The sequence below is a fragment of the Pseudopodoces humilis genome, chromosome 3 (genome assembly GCF_049639895.1).
Source record: "Pseudopodoces humilis isolate 2021_Gansu_Grassland_sample_001 chromosome 3, ASM4963989v1, whole genome shotgun sequence".
NCBI lineage: Eukaryota > Metazoa > Chordata > Aves > Passeriformes > Paridae > Pseudopodoces > Pseudopodoces humilis.
Window position 1 is genome coordinate 69,083,030 of NC_142202.1, and position 19,704 is coordinate 69,102,733.

The 19,704-nt window shown below is 34.9% G+C and overlaps 1 protein-coding gene across 2 annotated transcripts in view; it reads right to left on the bottom strand.

Annotated features, from left to right (window-relative positions):
* Positions 1-19,704, bottom strand: part of FIG4 (FIG4 phosphoinositide 5-phosphatase) — a 51,243-nt gene that overhangs the window by 6,899 nt on the left and 24,640 nt on the right. For both annotated transcript variants that reach the window (XM_014263320.2, XM_088053458.1), the window contains exons 13-22: positions 19,587-19,632; positions 18,245-18,393; positions 15,524-15,690; positions 12,846-12,984; positions 10,671-10,729; positions 9,915-10,062; positions 9,028-9,111; positions 6,131-6,326; positions 3,572-3,654; positions 494-583 (exon numbers count right to left, since the gene is read on the bottom strand). In XM_014263320.2, coding sequence (XP_014118795.2) covers positions 494-583; positions 3,572-3,654; positions 6,131-6,326; positions 9,028-9,111; positions 9,915-10,062; positions 10,671-10,729; positions 12,846-12,984; positions 15,524-15,690; positions 18,245-18,393; positions 19,587-19,632 — 1,161 coding nt within the window. The remainder of the gene's footprint in view (positions 1-493; positions 584-3,571; positions 3,655-6,130; positions 6,327-9,027; positions 9,112-9,914; positions 10,063-10,670; positions 10,730-12,845; positions 12,985-15,523; positions 15,691-18,244; positions 18,394-19,586; positions 19,633-19,704) is intronic.

Here is a 19,704-nt window from a genome sequence, read left to right on the forward strand (position 1 = left end):
CTTTAAGCTGCCTGCAGTACAGGAAGATGTCAACTGGCAAAGTTGTACTTGATCATCTAAATTGTAAGACCTGATTCAATGTTAGTATGACATTTGGATAACAGCATGACCCTTTTTATACAGCTGTACTAAGAAGATTCAGTTGCAGCTTTGAACATTTTTTAGTGAAGAACACGCAAGAACAAATTGCCCTCTACACTCAGTAGATTCAGCACTTTGTGTTAATTCAGGATTGCTAATACTTTTGAATACAACCCCCATGATACTACAAAGACTAAAAAACAAAACGAAAAACAACTCCCCAAAATAATAGAAACAAAAACCAAACCCTCAAAAAGACAGTTCTTCATGCTATGCATTGAATCCCCTTATGCAGTAAAGAAAATGGAAGTGTGACACTCAAGCAATTTAACATCAAATTTACCTGATCACTTTTCATATCTAATGACATAAGCAAAATCAAGCTAAAGGGAAAAAGAAAAAGAATACTTACAAATTTATGACCTTATCCAAGAGGTGTTTTGAACAATATTGCTGGCTGCCCTTGTCTTGTTTATGCTGGCTCTGTCCCAGCTGAACAAACCTGTGAAAAGCAGTAGATTGAAGACTAAATCTAAGAAATAAAGGAACTATCCCCCAAAAATCATCAAACAAAAGAAAATGACACTAAGAAATGAGATTTTGAGTCATGCTGTTTAAGTCACTGATCATGATGTACTTGTCTGGTGAACAAGAGAGATTTTAAGAAGTTCATAGAGGGTGCATGCATGAACTCAGAACCTCCTTTGAAAAATGATTTGCTTATCCATTTGTGTCACCTAGTATGTCACGGGAAGAAACAAGCTTCCCCTAAGAAACACACGGCCCTCTACAGTCAATTTCCTATGTCCTTCTCAAAGCAATCAGTCAGAGGAACAGCCTATGGAAAAATCAGCAAAAGACACAAAGTCTCTCAAGTTTCAGATTTAAGTTAGTCCTCTGCTGAATCCAATCTAGTTTATTCATCTGAAACGCTGTTAGTCCAGATCACTTATTTACAAACACAACCTTTTGGGACAATTTCTCCATCTCCAAATATTTGCTGGAAGACATTGCCAGTGGAAAATACTGTCATGGTTTTTTTTCTCTTGGCAATGAAGTGGAAAAAAATCTTCTGAAAAGTAGTTTATCACTAATCTTAGTCACTCAGAATAGAAGGAAAAGTCAGAAGGTTTCAAATGTAAATATATGTAGCTATCTTGCACTCAATTTGTTCACTCTCCAACACAGCTGTGCCACTGAAGAGACAAGCAAATGCCAGTTGCGATTTACTAGTTTAATTTTCTGAGGCAGAGTGTTTCTCTTAACAGTGAGTTTCCATCTAGCTTAAGAAGTCTTACTGGTCTAGTTCAGGAATATTTACTACATTTTAACAAGCAACTATTACCAGTGCAAAACCAATTGCAGGAATGAGTATACAGAAGTCAAATGAACATGTTCCTAAACAACTTATTGTAGCTTTTCTTTCCACTCCATTCAGATTCAGTTTTGGTAGAAACAAAAGCCTCAGGGACAAGCAACATCACTTTGACCATAAAAGGAATATATACTTACATTACTAAGTAAGAGAATTTTATGTGGAAATCAAGATAATTAAGATCATCTAGTGCAGGAGCCTGCTATTGAAACTAACTTAAAAAAATTCAAAGGCAAACCAATTGCCTTAGTATTTTAATTCAGTGCTTCAAATTACTCAATGTTTTGAAAATTACAAGACCTAAATGCACACAAGCAAGTTCCCCAACATCAGGAAGATACCACGCACAGTTGATCTGCAGCATACATCCTCAAATTATTTGAGGGACTTCCTGTCCCTTCCAAATTCAACCAACCTGGGCTTCTGTGATTTCTGTTTTGATGAGAATTATCTCAGCCATTAGTGAAAACAGGCTGAATGGATCCAAATTACTTTTAATTTGCATTTGCAAATAGGCTTAATATAGATCAGTTGATATAAAGCAACTTAACCTGAAGTACTTTGAATCTGTGAGACCCTAATCCTAATCAGGAAAAAACATGTAACATGTCCAGCGATGTCACGTGGAGTCAGGATCTTACATCTTCATTTCCCTTATTACAGTAACAGAAAAAGGCTTGATGTGAGAACTGTAATCATACTGTGAAAGAAATTGCTGCTATTCTCAAGCAATGTACATCTTAGAAAGTATAGATTTTACTGACATCCTTTATTACATAAATCAGCACACCAGACCAGAAATAGCACTGTCTTGTTAGCTAAAAGAGATAAAGAATTTGTAATTTTTTCTATTTTTAAAACCTGCATTGCTTGAAGCAAATGAAAGGTTTATTATGTTTTTTTTTTAAAAAGGATATAAATAGGGTGCTTCAAAGCCTCCAAGGTGCTTATGGTTTTATATTAACAATAGATTGAACATTAGTCCAGCCTGAAGAAATTATGAAATTGGAAGCAGCTGCAGTTCTGGATGTTAACACAGAGTTGTTCATCTGCAGAGAGAGACTCACAGTAGATACCAGCTTACACTTGGCCATTTTCAGAACCACAATAACTACCTGCTGTATCAAAGGATAGTTGTCAAATTTGCATCCATCTTCCAGGGTTAAAATAAAAAAGAAACAAAGGTAGAGGCATAGCTGAAGGTAAAAATCTCAGATATAATGAGAAACCATTCTCCTTCACCCTATTCAACTGTAGTATCTTCAAATGACTCAGCTTGTAGGAAATAGGTAGAAATGGGAATTTTAAAGAACAGAAGAGTGCAAGAGAAATAGCTTCACCCAAAGAAAAGGTAAGATAAAAGTAATTTTAAATAAAAAGAAAAAATGCTTTGAGTGGATTAAAGAACTAAGTCAGGATGAAACACCACATATCATCAAGTAAGATATCACAGTGAATTAAAATTTTCCTTAAAAATTTAAAAGGTTTCAAATATAACAAGGTAGCTACTGCTATTACACATTAGAAAATAAAAACAAATGCAGACAAGGCCATTTCAATGCATGTCTCACAACTATTCATTTCAATATACACACAGTACTTTCCTGAGATGAGGTGTAGATTTCTTAGACCCCTATATGACACCATGTTAAACAAAAAGACAACTTCTATTATTTTATATGAGTTTTTACAAAACAAGCTATTTCATTGTGACTGACTTGAATTGGAATAATTCAACACTTGAAAAATGCAAACCCCACAGTTTACAAAGCTTACAATCATGGAACCATTCCTGTGGAATTTACTTAAAAATGGAATATGGAATTCCTATGAATTTACTTATTAATTTCTAGGATTATTTCAAGTGACAGTTATTTCTTTTGAAGCATCTTTCATTTGATTTAAGCTCCAAATTTTGCATTCAGAAACACCTGCATAGCTTCCACTGAAATCAGAATTGACACAAACAGCTGAAAATAGTCTCATTTTGAAAGACATGGCATATATAGACAAATTTCTCCTTTAAATTAGTTTAATCAAAGGCAGCACTTTGACAAACTGCACTTAACTAGCTCAAATTGTCCTTTGACGATTACCACTGGAAATTTATCTCACCTTGCATATATTGCAAGATCATCTTCTGAAGGGATATCTGAAAGATTGACTCCATACACATCTTTTGTTGATTGCACTACATTCTGGAACATAAGAAAGATTCAGATTAAGAATACTGTAAAAACATCTAAAGAAAGTTTGCTCTTAAGAAATAACTTCCTTACAAAACAAAATATAATTTCAGAAGTGCAGACAAAACCAAACAGGTTTCTCACATCCACAGCAATCTTAGCTTACACATATTTTTTTAAGAAAATAATTTATTGGAAATATAAATCCACGCATTTATTCAACAAGGAAAGAATTCTTGAAAGATATAATCAGCTAAAACAATGTATTAGGCGAATAAATTAAATTAATTGAACATAATGGTGTAGTTATTAAATTCTGTTCTGTGTTGAAACTTAATATAGAATAAATCATATTCGTTCAGAACATGCTCCCACATTTGCTTTCACATTTCCTGCTGTCAATTCTGCAATAATTACAAACCTTAGGTTGAACAAAACTATTTTTATTTTATACATTATGCAATCATGTCAGTCAACTATAACAAGGAATCAATGCACATGCAATAGTTCACCAACTGTGTCTAGTGACTCAGTGCTAAACTGAGGGGGTTTTCTGACAAGCCACATATGACTGTGAGTCAAATATAAAGACAGCTTTCCCTTATTTCGAAATGATTCCAAGTCAAAGAATTTCAGAAAGGTATGTCCTGACCAGAAGTATAAATGTATCTTTTATTAACTTCTCAGAAATGTGAACAGAAAAGAACTTGCTCTTTGAGTTCCCCAGATAATAAGGAATGGCATGAATTGACAACGCAAATTATGACTAGAATTCAATGCATGAAAAGGTGATAATAAATTGGAATATATTTCTCCATATAATTACTAAAAATTCAGAATAGCTCAGTCAATTTTTAAGCCATTGAAATTCAATATTTCAAATCATACTTTGTATTTACATAAACCTTTCATTTAAGCATTTTTAAAATCTAAGAAAGTTATCTTAGGTCTGAGTGCTGAAGTGTATTCAAAACAAGAGGGGAAAACTAATGTGACATGAACTGTGCAACTGTAGGAATCAAGAATAAAATTTCAACTTGGATTTTTGTTAAAAAATAGAAACAATCTGATTTGCTGAAGAACAGGTACTCTGTTATTCAGAGATAATGGAAAACTTTCAGATAAAATACCTTGCATAAACACAAATAAATAAATGTGCTTGTACTGGAGTAGGAAGAAGACACTATTGCACTATTGAAGGCTGAAAATCCATTATCTGAGAACACACTACCCTAGGCTAAAGACTGAATAGAATCAAAATTTTAATCGTGGCAATAAATAAATAAATAAATAGAAGGAAGTGTAATTGTCTGTTGCCTATCAGGCACTACCTTTTATGCTAAGGTCATAAATACCCAATTTTCTTCAGAAGTGATAACATGCACAATCCTATAACCATTTAAATGAGCTGTGACTTTAAAAAAACCAACCCTGCCAGACAACGTAAGTATTTTCCAAACTTCTATAGTACACATTAGCATAACCTTTTGCTAAGACAATTTCAATGGTATCCAAAATGGATATCTACAAGAAAGAATTTGAAGAACTATTACATGAACAAATAAAATAGATACTTCCATAATTCCTTATACAACTCATATTTTCATTAAATTAGCACCTAAGGGATTCCAACAAAATGGGACTTATGCTAGCAAAAAAAGATTAATAGCCCACAACTGAAAATATACATTCTTTCCATCTGACTGGGCAAATGCAATTTATTTCACTATTTTATTCACTGCCATTATCTGCAACCTTAGTAGCAGTAATAGCACAGGGCCTCTGTGGTAACATTTTCACGCACATTTTTGAAGCTAGTTAAGTTTTTTAAAATGCCAGACCACATAATCATGAGACAGCAATTTAAAAGTGTTCACATAAATTAGGTTGAAATTTAGACAGAATGAACATTAATTTGCAGTTAATCGACCTAAGCAAGTGGCATAGTTTAAAAGGAATTACTTTGTAATTCCAAGAGGTGGTTCTCAGGACCTCAGGTTCATATTACATCTCTTTAAAGGGGGTTGCTCCAGATTGACTCCTATGGACTAAATGTTGATTAAGTAGGTAGATCAAGTACATCCATAGAGAAAAGGAATCTCATTTGCATGCTCCAAGGACACCTAATGATGTGTAGCAGAGCATGGTAATGGGCAATAATCAGACATGTGTTACTGCTCTGAATTAACACACTCATACGTGAGTGTATTTTACGTGATGTAATGACCCAAATACCTTTCAAATGCCATAGCTTTCTGACAGTAGTTTTCTTTTTTTTATGCTATTTGTGTTTCACTATAATGTGATAAAAACAACAGCAAAGGTTAACAAGCAGTTGTGTTGCAGTTATGCTAATATCTACACGAAAAAATTACACTGGGGACCTTTGTCACTAAATTTCTCAGTGCTTTACTTCTGACTGTTCTATAAGGCATTTTTAAGGAAGTGTGAATTTTTAACCTTCTTGCCTAACACAGTGATTTCTTACCTCTGTGATTTTTGTATTGTCTCCTGTATCAGTCACCTTTACTGGAGTTGAACGTTGAGAAACAGCACCCTCATCTTCTTTATCAGTCCCAGAATCATCTTCAGAGCTACTTGACACTGCTTCCTCACTTGGGGGTGGAGGAGCACTAGCAGCTGTTTTGCGCTGCAGCACAGTTTCTTCTCTATTATTTTTGTTCCTATTAGGAAAGGCAGTGTGTATTTATGAAATCAGCAAGATCTTAGCAATGAATATTTAAAATTCCTAATCTTGGTTACAATCTTTCCAGGGAAATAAGTTTTAACCTCTGGGGCAACTTTTTGCTCATCTTTTAAAATCCCCGATTGATTTGTCTTCTTCAATCTCGTTATTCCAGAGCATTTAAAGAAAGCCCAAAGGATTCTGTCAGCTTTTCTCCACCAGTTCTCTGATTCTTTACATAAATCCCTCCCCACAAATGAATAAACAAAAAGGAATAAAAAATAATTGAGGCATAATATCTTTGGTTTTGATCTTGGAAAAAGTTTCACTTTCTGATTGATAACAACATCCCGTCCAATAGCTTCCTTAATCTTAATGGTAATGGTTCCAAACCTTAATGGTAATGTCACTTTTTTTTCCCTTATTTTCCATACCTCTTCCCTCAATTTAATTCTTTAATCAGCAACATTTCTTGATGCAGTATATTTCTCGCTCAAGAAATTCTAGTCAATATAAAGAGATGCCTTATTTATAAGAAACCTTCAAGGTACAGCATCTCTATGCAAGTAGGCTAACACAGGATTTAACTGTATGCACCCATGAGAAATCATACCAGACTTATGTGTTCCACATCCTCTCCTACTGGCCACAGAAGAATATTTAGTTGCAATTTCCTCTCAGACACTGTCACAATCTTTCAGGGAAGGCAGCTAATGAATAGACATTAACTAATGAATAGACAGTTTATCACTGGAAATAGGGAAGGAACATCTCTTCCTTGCTGCAGTGACTGTCCCATGTATCACTGACAGACAGTGTGTGACTTATTCTAAAGGAAGACAGCAGCATGTTAGAGGCTGTGAAACGAGCACAAAGATTGATGCAAATGCTATTTGGAGATGCAGGTCTAGTGCTCTCATCAGCATCACTTGAGCCCTAGTGGAGCACACCACAACTGTTACAGATGCCGCCTCTTGAAGTGAAACTCACACAGCAGTTTATTCCTGAACTGAATTAGTTATGCATTGAGCGCTCAAGGAACACATATAAAGATGTAAGAGAGTCCTTCCAAAGGTTGTGATCTGAGAGCACACCCCACCCCCTAGGACATTATTGTATCATAAGAAATCCTAGAGCTGGAACAAATGCTTTGGGGAAAACAGCACCGCGAGAGAGTTTGATTTCTGACTTGGAAGAACCTGACACTTCCTTGGACTGAAATTCACAGGAAGTTATGAAGACATAAGCATTCTTTTTAGGGAAAGCAAAGGGATTTTTCCCTACTCTTCTAGATGAGGTGAAGGTCACAAGAAAAGCAGTCCTTTCTGAAAGCTGAGGAATGGAGCAAGTAGCCAAACACTGCTAAGAGTGTATCCTCACCCCACTCCCATTACATCAGCATGTCTGGGACCTGATCGTCTACACACACAAAAAGAGATCACCAAATTTCCTTCAGAAATGTCTTAGATCAAAATATCATGCCAAATGATCAAGGCAAAGGTACCACCTTTTGCAAAGCTAAATGTGGGTGAGGTGCAAGAGTGAATCAACGTTTTACATTACTACACAGTCAATGAAAGGAAAGCCTTGTAAGTGATATGCAGGGAGTCCTGGAATGTGGCTTTGATGGAGCTGATTCTCTGTCTCACATCAATCCCTAAAATTTACAGTGAAGAGCTAGAATAAAAGTGACTGAGAAAATTATATAATGGTCAACTGTTTAATGGAGTACCTAGAGACAAATTAATCCAAAATCTGACATTCTACCAAAGTGGAAGAATAAAGCTTATCCTCAAAATACTCATAAACTCAAATTCTTACCAGAGATAAACTGTGCAACAGTTGAACAGTCTTCCTGTTTATTCCCAGGGAATCAGTAGCATGAAATGAAGTCTTACGGGTGATAAGCACAGTCTATTCTCAACATTTATTGACAATGAGACCCTCAGGATCAGAACACATGAGACAGTCAAATGTTCTAGTGTTTCACAGAACAGCAAGTTTTCAGAGGAACTTATAATGTTGTGACAGCACAGTAGCTACTGACAAAAGGTTTCCTTAATATGAGCTACAAAGAGAGAATGAATTGATGAAGATTCTACACAGCCCTTGTGGGACACAGCAGTGGAATAAAGAGAGTAACAAAGCAGGTCCAGAATAAAAAAGCAGCTAAATGAAACATTCATTTGTCCCAGCAACTGTTGCTGGATTGTTTTATATAATTTTATCCATAAACATTTTAATAACGTATTTTATCAAAGAATGCTGAAATTGCCATTTATCGCTATTTCAGAATATGCACCATTTATGAAAAATTCATAATTTTTTTAAAGACAACAAGAAAATATGCACTGCTGGCAACTCCAATAGAGAACAGAGTTGCCAGAAAGATGAAGAGATTATTATATTTTAATAACTTCTGTATATTATTGATAAAATCGTCTCATGAATTTCACTTTGAGGAATGAGAGAAAACAGAAAATATTAAACAAGTTGTATTAAAATTCCTAGTGTCAAATAAAAATCTCAGATTAGGTGTGATTTTCAAAGTGTGCAATTCTGCAGTATAACTCAAATGAATTTTTTATTTCCCATGTAACACAGAATATGCTTCACAGACACACTCATAGGAGTTTATATATTTTCATTACAATTTCATTACTGTTAAACCAGAACAAAATTTCTGACTTCAGACTTACCCCAACACAGATTTTCCAGTTTCATCAGGTTTACGAACAGTAAACGGACTTGGATCAATTCCCACATTCTTAGGCATAAAATCTCTGCCAAAATAGAAAAGAAAAAGTATCCATGAACAAAGTGCAACACATAAAATTTTTAAATTTTCTGGAAGAATCACCTCTAACATCTACCTGTGAACTAAAAAAAAAAATCATCATAAAGATATATTAAGTTCTAACTTTATAATTTCAAGTTGGTGTATATTTTACCTACGTATTTAAAAAACTTTCAGTTGCATTATTTAGTTCCATAAAACAGCTGCAAGTATCACCACTTGCCAAAGATGCCAAAGTGTTGTGCCCCATTCCTGTGCTGAAGAAGACTGGTAACTTGGGGCTTTGTCCATTGTTTTCAAAATGCTGCCAACACACAAATTGGGTCAAACAGCTACATGAAATATAATTTGCCTGGAAATCTTTAGCCAAACCATGATTCAGATTATGTTCAGAATATCCAGCTGACTGCTGCCAACAAAAAAACCCAAAAATATCAGTTGTGAGAACCAGATGAACTGAAGAAAACAACTGCAAAACAAGAGCAGAACAAGGAGAAAATAATTGTTTTGAAAGTAGCCTCTGTGAACTGAGTCAACAAAGTTCATCTCTCAGCCATCAAGTGCCCAGACACTAGGCATTCCACAAGAAAAAATAATTGGAAATCTAATTGCTATTTTAATAGATTTTTTTTATAGAGTAACATTTCAAAGTAGCATTGTGATTTCATTTCAAGAACTTCGCTAAATTTGAAATTACACATATTTAACCAAATAAGTCAAATGCATATTTAATGCACACCAAATCAACCTCCAGTCAAGGATTTAGAGTCACAAAACATCCCAACATACCGTGTAGAATTGGTCATTGCCAAGCAGAAGGTCTCATCAAAACTGCTCAACTCATATGGCCTAAAAAACTCATTGTGGATATCAATTTCCTCTTCGTATTTGTGGAATTTCTTCACTGTCAACTTGCGTCTGTTTTCAGCACACGTCACTGACGGTGAAAAAAAAACCCAATCCTTTTACTAGCAATTACTGACTCTTGCAAAAATCTAATCAAACCGTAGCCTGCTCACCTGACCACCATACCAGGCAACTTTTTCCTACAGTCATATCCCCTCTGAGACAAGGAAATATGACATGAAGAAGATGCATTGCACATCTTTAATAAATATGCATTATCAACCACTATAATTTGATTTCATTTCATGATGACTATTTCTAATGAAACATGCCCTGCAGTACCCCAGAGAAATAGGACTATCTACACCAGCTATATTGTGTCATCTTCAACAGGAATAGGACCACTAGCACAGACTATAACTATATGCTAATAGACAAGAAAAAAAGAAAAAATAATTAAGTGTGCCCTGGCTTATAAACATATGAAAGTCAAGTTTCAGCCACTTAGGTAGCTCTTGCAACCTGCAACTGAAAAATGCTATCTCCTTGCAGAGGGGAGAAAGTGGAGAAGTATTTAGAAGCCATTATGGAAACACTCTTTTTTTTCAGATCTGGGATCTAAACCAGTTAAAAAGCATTTGTGACTAAAACTTCTCTTTCAAGATACTTTGCAAGGCATGGAGCAAATATAGGTCCTACCTTCATCAAAAGGAAGAGGTAAATGCTTTAGCACACCTGTGGTCCACCAGTAAGTATAGCTGTACAGGAAAAACAGAAACACAATCGATACAGGAGATTTGGTCTTGTATCCAGCCCACCCAGTTTGAACATAACATTCACCCATCCATACAGTGTCACTTCAGCAAACATGGCTGAATTAGATGGAGGATTTCAACAGACTTTGCTCTCAAATCAAGAAATTTAATGCACAAAACTCAATACAGGGATGGACAGAAGAATGGTTTTGTTTCATAAAAAAAAAAAAATACATTTCAGGTGCCTACCTCTACAGCACTGAAAATTTAAGTCTTAGTACATACCAAAAGTATTTATGTATTTCTCTTGTTCTGGTCACTGGAAGGTGGGAGGAGTGGGGGGAAGTCATCCCCTCACAGATGTTATTCAGACCCAAAAATTTAGGAAAAAGGTATGAAGAAGTGAAGGTCAATGTTAATAAGATCGGATGGTTGTCAAAGCAGCTGATTTTTACACAAAGAAATACCTTTTGATGTAACAGCTGAATCATAAATTATATAGAAGTAAAAGAAGAACCTTAATAAGTATCTTCCTCCTGAAGAGGAAGCAATTATAACATAGGAAAAGCACAGATAGTCAAAAGAAGTTTCAATGACAGGAAACATCATCTTCCTTCTCCTATATCCTTAATTTCATTATGAGTGTCATTATTTCTTTTGCTACTGTGCCCAAGGAACCTAAAAGAGGCACTACACAGACAGGCAGGAAAAAGTTACACAAAGAACTTGTGCAAATGTTTGGTAGAAAAATTACCAAAAAAAAAAAAAAATTACAAAAATTACAAAAATTACAAAAAAATACCTAGAGGAGTTTTTTTTAATGTATTTATTTCACCTAGTTATTACAGGAAGTTGTCATTTTAGTCACATAATGAAACATCTTGATTGTATATTATAACTGTTCAGAAGAAATTTTGGTTAGAATGAAAGATAAAAATAAGTAACAAGTAAATGAAGAGTACCAACATTTCTTTTTAATAATCCTCCTCATTTGAGACCAGTATGTGTGACAAATAAGAGACAGCTGTTTTAACAGAGTAACAGATGAAAGGGAGACTAGAGTATTTGCATATTTGCAATATATCAGCTGAATTAATTTTAGACATACGATAATTTTCAGAACAAGTAGTCAAGAAAATTAATATTGCATGTTTAATGTATGCCTGAAATAGTACTTGGTTGTATGGCTCATATAAGCTACCTTTAAGAGAAGCCTCAGGAGACAATACAAGAAGACTGAAATTCAGAAAGAGCCATATCATGTGCCAGCTGCTGTGACAGGTTAACAGAATAAGCAGCCAACAGGGACTGATCACACTGGCTAAACACTTGCAGTTTTGCTCAGACAAAAATCTAAATGCACATATTCAGATCTACCATTTTTACTAAAGAGTTTTATGGCTCACTGAATGAATAAAGACAAAACCAGCCAAAATCCTAAGAGATTATTTAGTTGACAAGTTGAGTACTGTCCTTTTTGCTAAAATGGATTTTTTTTAAACACACAGTATTCATAATCTTCAAAAAAATCTTTTCCCGCTGTGAAGCAATCAAATTACTTTAAAATTTTTATACTTTATTACTTCTGTATATTATTACCATGCAACTACAGTGGAATGCAAATGAAGAAAAATAGTCTTCAAAATAGGCTAGACATAGGCTGAAAGGAAAGTAGAAAATCATGGGTTTCTTGATACGCACAGCTGCAGACTAAGTGCAGTACATAAAAAAACAAATGTCCTTATCACATAATCTCAAATTCAACCATTAATAAATCTGACAATGAAGAATGCACCTATATATTTCATAATGAAACTGTAGTAACTATACTTGAGTAAAACAGTGAAGCATTCTACACTGAAGGATAGAATTTAATATGATATTAAACTTCTTTTTAAGTACCACAGGAAAATAACATACTAAAGCAAATCCTTTGAAATATCAACACTCAGCATTGTTTGGTAATCTCTTGGAGGTGGGTTTTTTTAAGCTTTTGTATAAACATAAAAAAGTAAGCAAGTTTTTGACAGACTGACCTAATTATTTGATTAGCAACATGAATTTTTTAGAGGTTATTAGAGCAATACCAAACAAAACAATAAACAGAACAGCAAAATACCTTTGCCTGGCCTGTGACAGACTGAGGGTGTTCTTGTGATGCAAATAAAAATCAGTGGGAAGTTCCCAGAGATGTGGCTTTCCTTCTGCAGGCTTGAACACTCCCAGAAAGAGATTGATAGAATCTTGCCTGTCCGCATCTGTTGGACAAGAGGCACACTTAACACCGGGAGCACTGCACAGCTCAAGCCCATTCAGACATTGCTTCTCTTTGCTCTTCAGAGAGTGTCTGTGTCCTGTGACTGCTGCAGGGCCCTCTGGGCTTCAAGCAGCACCATGGAACTTCATTTACAGCAGACTTACCACGCTGAATAACAACTCAATGAAATTAAACAATATCCATACAATACAAGTTTCCAACAAAACATACAAATTATGAATTCCTTGGGACTTTCTTGTCAATACATAGTAAAATGATGACATTTCACAAACACTTTTTAGTAATTTGGACTTGTCCCCTGTTGGCTTAAATCATCAATTCAGCTTGTCATATTCTTAGCTCCACCAAATTATTATTCAATATGTGTCTTTTTCTCATCTGTACAACTTAATTAGTAGTAATTATCCTAAGAGCATTGAGGTCAACAGATGAAAATATTTTCTTGTAAGAGTAGTTTATTTTTAGATTCATGTATTTTGAATGATAGACAAGCAGTACATGTGTGCCTAAGAGATTTATTTAGGAGGATGTGATAGCAGGCCTCTTTTAAGCCTGCTCTTATATACTGTATGACTCCAAGCGAATCACTAAATTTTTCTGAGTCTGTTTAATTTAGGTACATAAAATATACAAGCATTAAAAAAAAAGTTTCTTGGATCAGAAACACAAAAAAATGCTAATTCATTAATAGCTAGCCCTCAGCTTTTTATTTGCATTTCAAAGGATATATGAGGGATAGCAACAATAATAAATGCAGTACAGCAAATCAGCATCTTGTTCTAAAACTGTTTCCTTTTTCTCTGCTTTCTTAGCAAACTTAAAGAATAAAATGGTCTTTCTCAATGTGTCACATTAGCAAACTAGCTGTTGCCATATGAACAGGCAGTGTTGGAAGTGAATCTTTAAATTTCATTGAAACAAATATTTTAAAACTCCATACTAAAAATGCAATGAAGTAAATATGACACTGAATGCTACATTTCAGCAATGTCATCTTCAAACACAAGGAATGCATACTGCTACAAAAATATATGCCTTGAATGGGATCAAATACCAAAATCATAAGTAAATTGGAGAAAGTGTGCAGCACCTTTAACAAAATTTCATTCAAACACAGTACTGACTTCAGTAAAGACAAATGTCTTTTTTGTGTACTTTCCTACAAGTTCATTGAGGTGACAAGATGGACTTAGTTTCTAAATTTTTTCTTCTTTTTTTAACATCTTTTTTAGAACAAATTCTTTTATTACTAGAAGACATGCAGATCATGACTATCCTTGCAAGCAGACCACAACCCCAAATGTGGACCTAGAACTTTGCTCAGGCGTTCACCTAACCATTTCAGTGGCTGGCATAAAAGTGAACAGCTGAGGGATTTGTTCCGTCTTCTATGTCACAGTACAGGTGACACTGCAAGTGTGCTACCTTCGGCTCATAAGAATTGATGAAGCCAGACTTTATTGCCAATGATAAAAATAAGAGACCACATCACTGAAATAAACAAGTTCTCCAATTTCCATTTAGTTTGGACAAATATGATACACAAAGAAATTCAGAAAAGTTACATTCAGAAAAGTTACTCTGAATGGTGTGCTCTCAACAGTGTTATATACACATAATTTCCACCAAAGAAACCAGAGATTATTGAAGTATTTCTAGCCATTGTCCAATTCTGTTTTAAAGTTCACAGTCTCTAAATAATTGCAGTCTACTAGGACAAAGGGAAAAAAGGTACTTCCACTCCGGCTATGCAACTTTTATGAAAAAGAGTAGTAGAGGACTGACACAATATTTATAACACAGTAGCACTCAGTGTTTGCCCTTCTGACATGTCTGAGACTGTCCTTTGATCATTCTTTTAGATCTTTGGTAAGACTTCTAAACACTTTTTTTTTATTATTTTGCATAAGATAAGGCTCAGCATTTTTCAAAGCTTTCCCTTAGCGATGTTGCCCAGAAGAAAGTAGAACACTCAGTGTTCAACTAATGAGTGATATGAAAGGAGAAAGTTAATATTTTACAGCTTATTTAACTGAAAAAAATAGTTTATTTACTTAGTTTTTGAATTTAGTTTTGTCTTTTCTACCACAGATTTAACAGTTTGTAGCTCCTATTTACATGAAACAATTACATGCATTACAGCTTGCTTTCTTTTGAGCTCTCAGAAACATCACAAAAAAATATTCTACATGAAGCCTTGTATCCATGTTTAGATTTACCAGTTTCCTTATATTTGGTGAAGACATTCTGTCCAACATTTTAAAACTCTCTAACACCTACCTGCTTCACTATTGATCTACAAATGTCACTGATATTTGTCAGATGTGATGCTACATATGTGTGTTTCCTAAATCAAGGGCTGCATGCTCTAACATCGGATAAATAAAGATATCAAATCAGAACACTATGTGAGATGTTACCGAATTACTTGGAAATTATAGTATAGAGGAGCTTTGTCATAAGGTGATAGTGTAGATTACTGAAACATCATGAGTAAGATGTTTTGTAAACAATTTTACCTGAGAAAGCATTACTATAGTATCTTGAGAGTGTTTGCATAATATCTTTGGAATGCTGAGTCCATGGAGCAATCTTTCTGTATGTTTTCACTCTGTGGACAAGCTGAGAGCCTCCATACTGCAGAGAAAGCGTGTCTCCATGATCTTCATATAATTCTTCAAATAATCTGAAGGAAAAGCAAAATGTGTCATCTATCAAACTTCTGAATAGAATTTTTTAAAGAGAAAATATAATAAAGCCTTTCTGCAAATGCAATACAATTTCTTCTCCTTTATTCAGATAAATATGTGGAAATTTTATTCAGACATAATAATTACTAAGAAGGTTTAGACTTTGAGATTTTCATTACTTTTTAATATAAAAGAAGAGGTTCACACAGAGTATGCAATTCTGTAGATTCAGGAAATGGATTAACACATCCCACTACTTAATGGGGAGAAAATAAGTAATATATTTCTAATAACCAAGGCATGTTTAATACACTAAAAAGGGCCAGAACACATCAATATCTCAAGTATACATTCTCTGTTAAGTAATGTTAAGTAACCAGTAATGAAGTTAGCATAACCTTCCAAAAATCTCCATAGTTACAATAATGATGGCTCAAAGGTAAAAAATGAATAAACATGACTTGTAAGAAAATGGCAGTCAAGTAACATTTTCTGGAGCTGGAAAATCTTGATGTAAGCAGAAACCAAAAAGAATTGGCTAAGAATTGATTTGAATGAGGAGAGCTAAAATGCTAGAAGAAAAAAATAAGTGGTCCTCTGGCATCAAGAAGTTTACACTATGCAAACTGGGATTAGTCCAAATAGCAAAAATAAAACAAGCTTCCTAGCAATGACAAGAACAAGACAACAGTCTCAGAAAAAGAGGCTATCCTAAGGAGATGACACTCAGTCTAAAAGATAAGCGACTGAAAAGTTTCTCAAAAATGGAGACTATGGCCTTGCTTGAGCAAGACAATGACAAAGATGATATTTAGCTTAAAAAGACTGGAAGTTTAGTTAAGAGGCAAAAAACCCCAAACCAGAACAAAACAAGCTCCAACCCCTTACCAAAACTAAAAAGCAAACCCCATCACTAAATCTGTGGGAATATGTTTCATATCAGTATAGGACGACAATGTAACTCAGGCATCTACATGTAATACCTGCAGAAGAAAGAAGTCCTTGAGGAGTGAAAAGGAAGACAGAAACAAACAACAAAATAAAATAAAATTTAAATAAAGCACCAAAACAAGACAAAAAAAGTGTTGCCCTAATAAAGTATCCAAAAAAAGGGACAATATTGCATATGTAATCTAGCAACCATCTGACTGAAGTTCTATGTGAAAGGACCTGGATGAAGAATGTTTATCTGAGAAGCAAATCAATTTCTGTAAAAACTAAATAGCTGTCCATCAAATCTTCTGTCCAAGGTCAAGTGCAATAAGTTCAATTAGAAGTAAACATCTGCTAAGTAATTTTAAAAAAACAAAAGAAAAACCCCAAAACAACAGACAGAAAAACCCTCAAAGAAATAACCCCAAACCCACTTGCCTCCACACAAATTGTTCAGAGATCATGATACCATGTATGAGAATCTAATTTTTTTCTTTGGGTTTGGTGGGTTGGTTTGTTTTTGTTTGACCAGTAGCCCCAGGAGGCTGCATAGCAACTGGTGCTGGCAGCAGGAATTATTTATTCCCAGAGGTAAACTCAGAACACAGCTCCCAGCAGTTGGGGCACAGTGGATGACAGGCACTGCTAGCACACCCAGCAAGCCACCAGCGGGTGCTCTCCCTGGCCACCAGGCAGAGGCCAAGAGCCACCATGTGCACAGTGAATCAACATGATGCAGGTGAGGTGATTTCTGCAGCACATACCAGCTCCAGGCACTGCTGGAAACTCATGGAAAAAAAGAGGAGGGAGCTGAAGGTGTATCTCAATCAAAGAGGACTGAAGCCTGACTACTTGTGGTTACTGAATACAAGTTAGGTCTCCATCTAAAGCTATCAAACCACTAGTCAAAATCAGCAATGAAGCCACAAGAACAGCTTAACGGGATAAAAACACAGCACCTCAAAGGCTCCTACATTAATTTCTGAACCATGTGCACAAGTTAACCAGCTTAGTTCACCCTGATCCCCAAAGCATTTCAATACAAAAGCTGGATTTTCATAAAGGGTTTGAGGATGCTTTGTGTAAATAGCATTGACACTTGATCTGAAAGAACAATTTTGCTGAAAAATGTTTCTTCAATAAATCAAAAGCCATGAAATCTTTCAAAAGAAAATGTAGGAAATAGCAAGGTAGGATGTACTTCTATACAATTACAAGTTTGGTATTGTCCATGAAAGTATGTATTTATTTCAGTTTTCACTCTCAGTCAACATTCTGCCTCAAGCAATTGAAACAAGTGTAAAAGACTGAGGCAGAGGTTTTCTTAAATTTATTTCAAAGGAAAACCTATCTCCTTAGGTTTAGGCATATAAAAAGAATGAAATCAAGCAGTTATATCGTAAGACTGATCAACATTTCCAGAAGATGGAACTTTTAGCATGACAGGGTTTTCTCAAGATTAAAAGTATGAAATATGTTTTAAACTTGGATGAATAAACATTAAATCACTCCAGCAGAAATAACTGTGTGCTTCTTCTACATGGACATAATTCTCCATAATCTCTTGACTCAAAATTAAAAATTAAAACCATGACACACTCTATTAATCTATCTTACCTTACAGCATCTGTATCAAATTGTAAGTTTGGTTTATCAATCAATCCCAATGAATACAACTGGTAGGCCAAAGCACATTTCCCCACCATAAACTGGGCTGTGTTAGTGCGATCTAAACAGTCCACACAGTTGGTTCGGAGGACTCCAGTCTGGTAAAGCAATCCAAATAAAAGATTTGTATTAATCAAAAAGTTGCTACACTCATGATTATGACTTTTTTACTACTACCTAAGTCTTTTCAAATCTCAAATTATGTCTTAACAAAAATTTGAGGGAAGATATTTCTAGGAAAAGTTCAAAAGCAATTAATCTCTAGCAAGCTACATCAGAGTGCTGTCATACCTATTTTCAAAATATTCTTGCTTTTATCATCACACCAACTGTATGTTCCTTCAACTCACAAACAGCCCTGAAGAAGTCACAATTTGGATGTGACTCACAAGATGTCTAGTCAGAGATGAACTGTGATCTGAATGCTTACATGTATGTCACTGATGACTCTCAAATTATTAAAGATAAAATAATCGCTTTCCTACTATGTAAGACTAACATAAAAAATTTAACTAGGGTTAATTTTTTATTTTTTTTTTAAGAGATCAAATTCTATCTGCTCTGCTGTTTATCAGCCCTCAACAAACACATCCCAGTGATCACTAGTACAGGAATGTTCACATGCTCTCTAACTTACAAGAAATAGAAAATTATGGATGGCAAGTCAAAGTAAGTAATGCTTCTTAAGAACATGCCCTGTGTTCAGGGTATATAACAATAACATTCAGGTATTAATTTGATACTGTATGGTTTGCAGTTTAGCCAGTACTTTTCCGACCTTAAAGGAAGACATGTTTCTAGTGTTATTTTCTTTTAGTGCTGGCAACTGTAACAATGTACAGAATATTCAGCACTGGTGAAAATGTCAGAAACCCATATTCATGTGCGTGAAGATGTTACCAGGGTTAAGTATGTGCTTATTCCTCACTTCTGTGTAACATTTTATGACCCAGTTTGCTAAAATGCTGCTTGTTCAACTTTCACTGCACCGGTAACATTACAGACCAAACAGTTATAGAAACTAATTTAAAATACAAGCATTTCTCAGACTAAGTCTAGCAAAGATACAATTCCAACACTATAAGGTTTTGGGGTACCATGCAAGAATACAAGGCCCTCATGCCCAACTGTATTTCTAGCAAGGACAGCCATAATAATGTGTACTATAAAAATTAATTTAAGAGCGGTCTGTGAGTCACCACACAGGTATTTAAGTGAAATGATTCATTGCTCTTTGGGAGTGCTGACCAACACCACTATAACTATGAACTAAAAAAGTATATTTTAGCACCTGCAAGCGACCAGTGGAAACAACACAACCTCCCAGTTCATTCCACCTGGAAAAGAAACAAAACAGAATGACTTTCAAATTATTTCATAAAATAACAGATTCTATTATGTATTGCTCT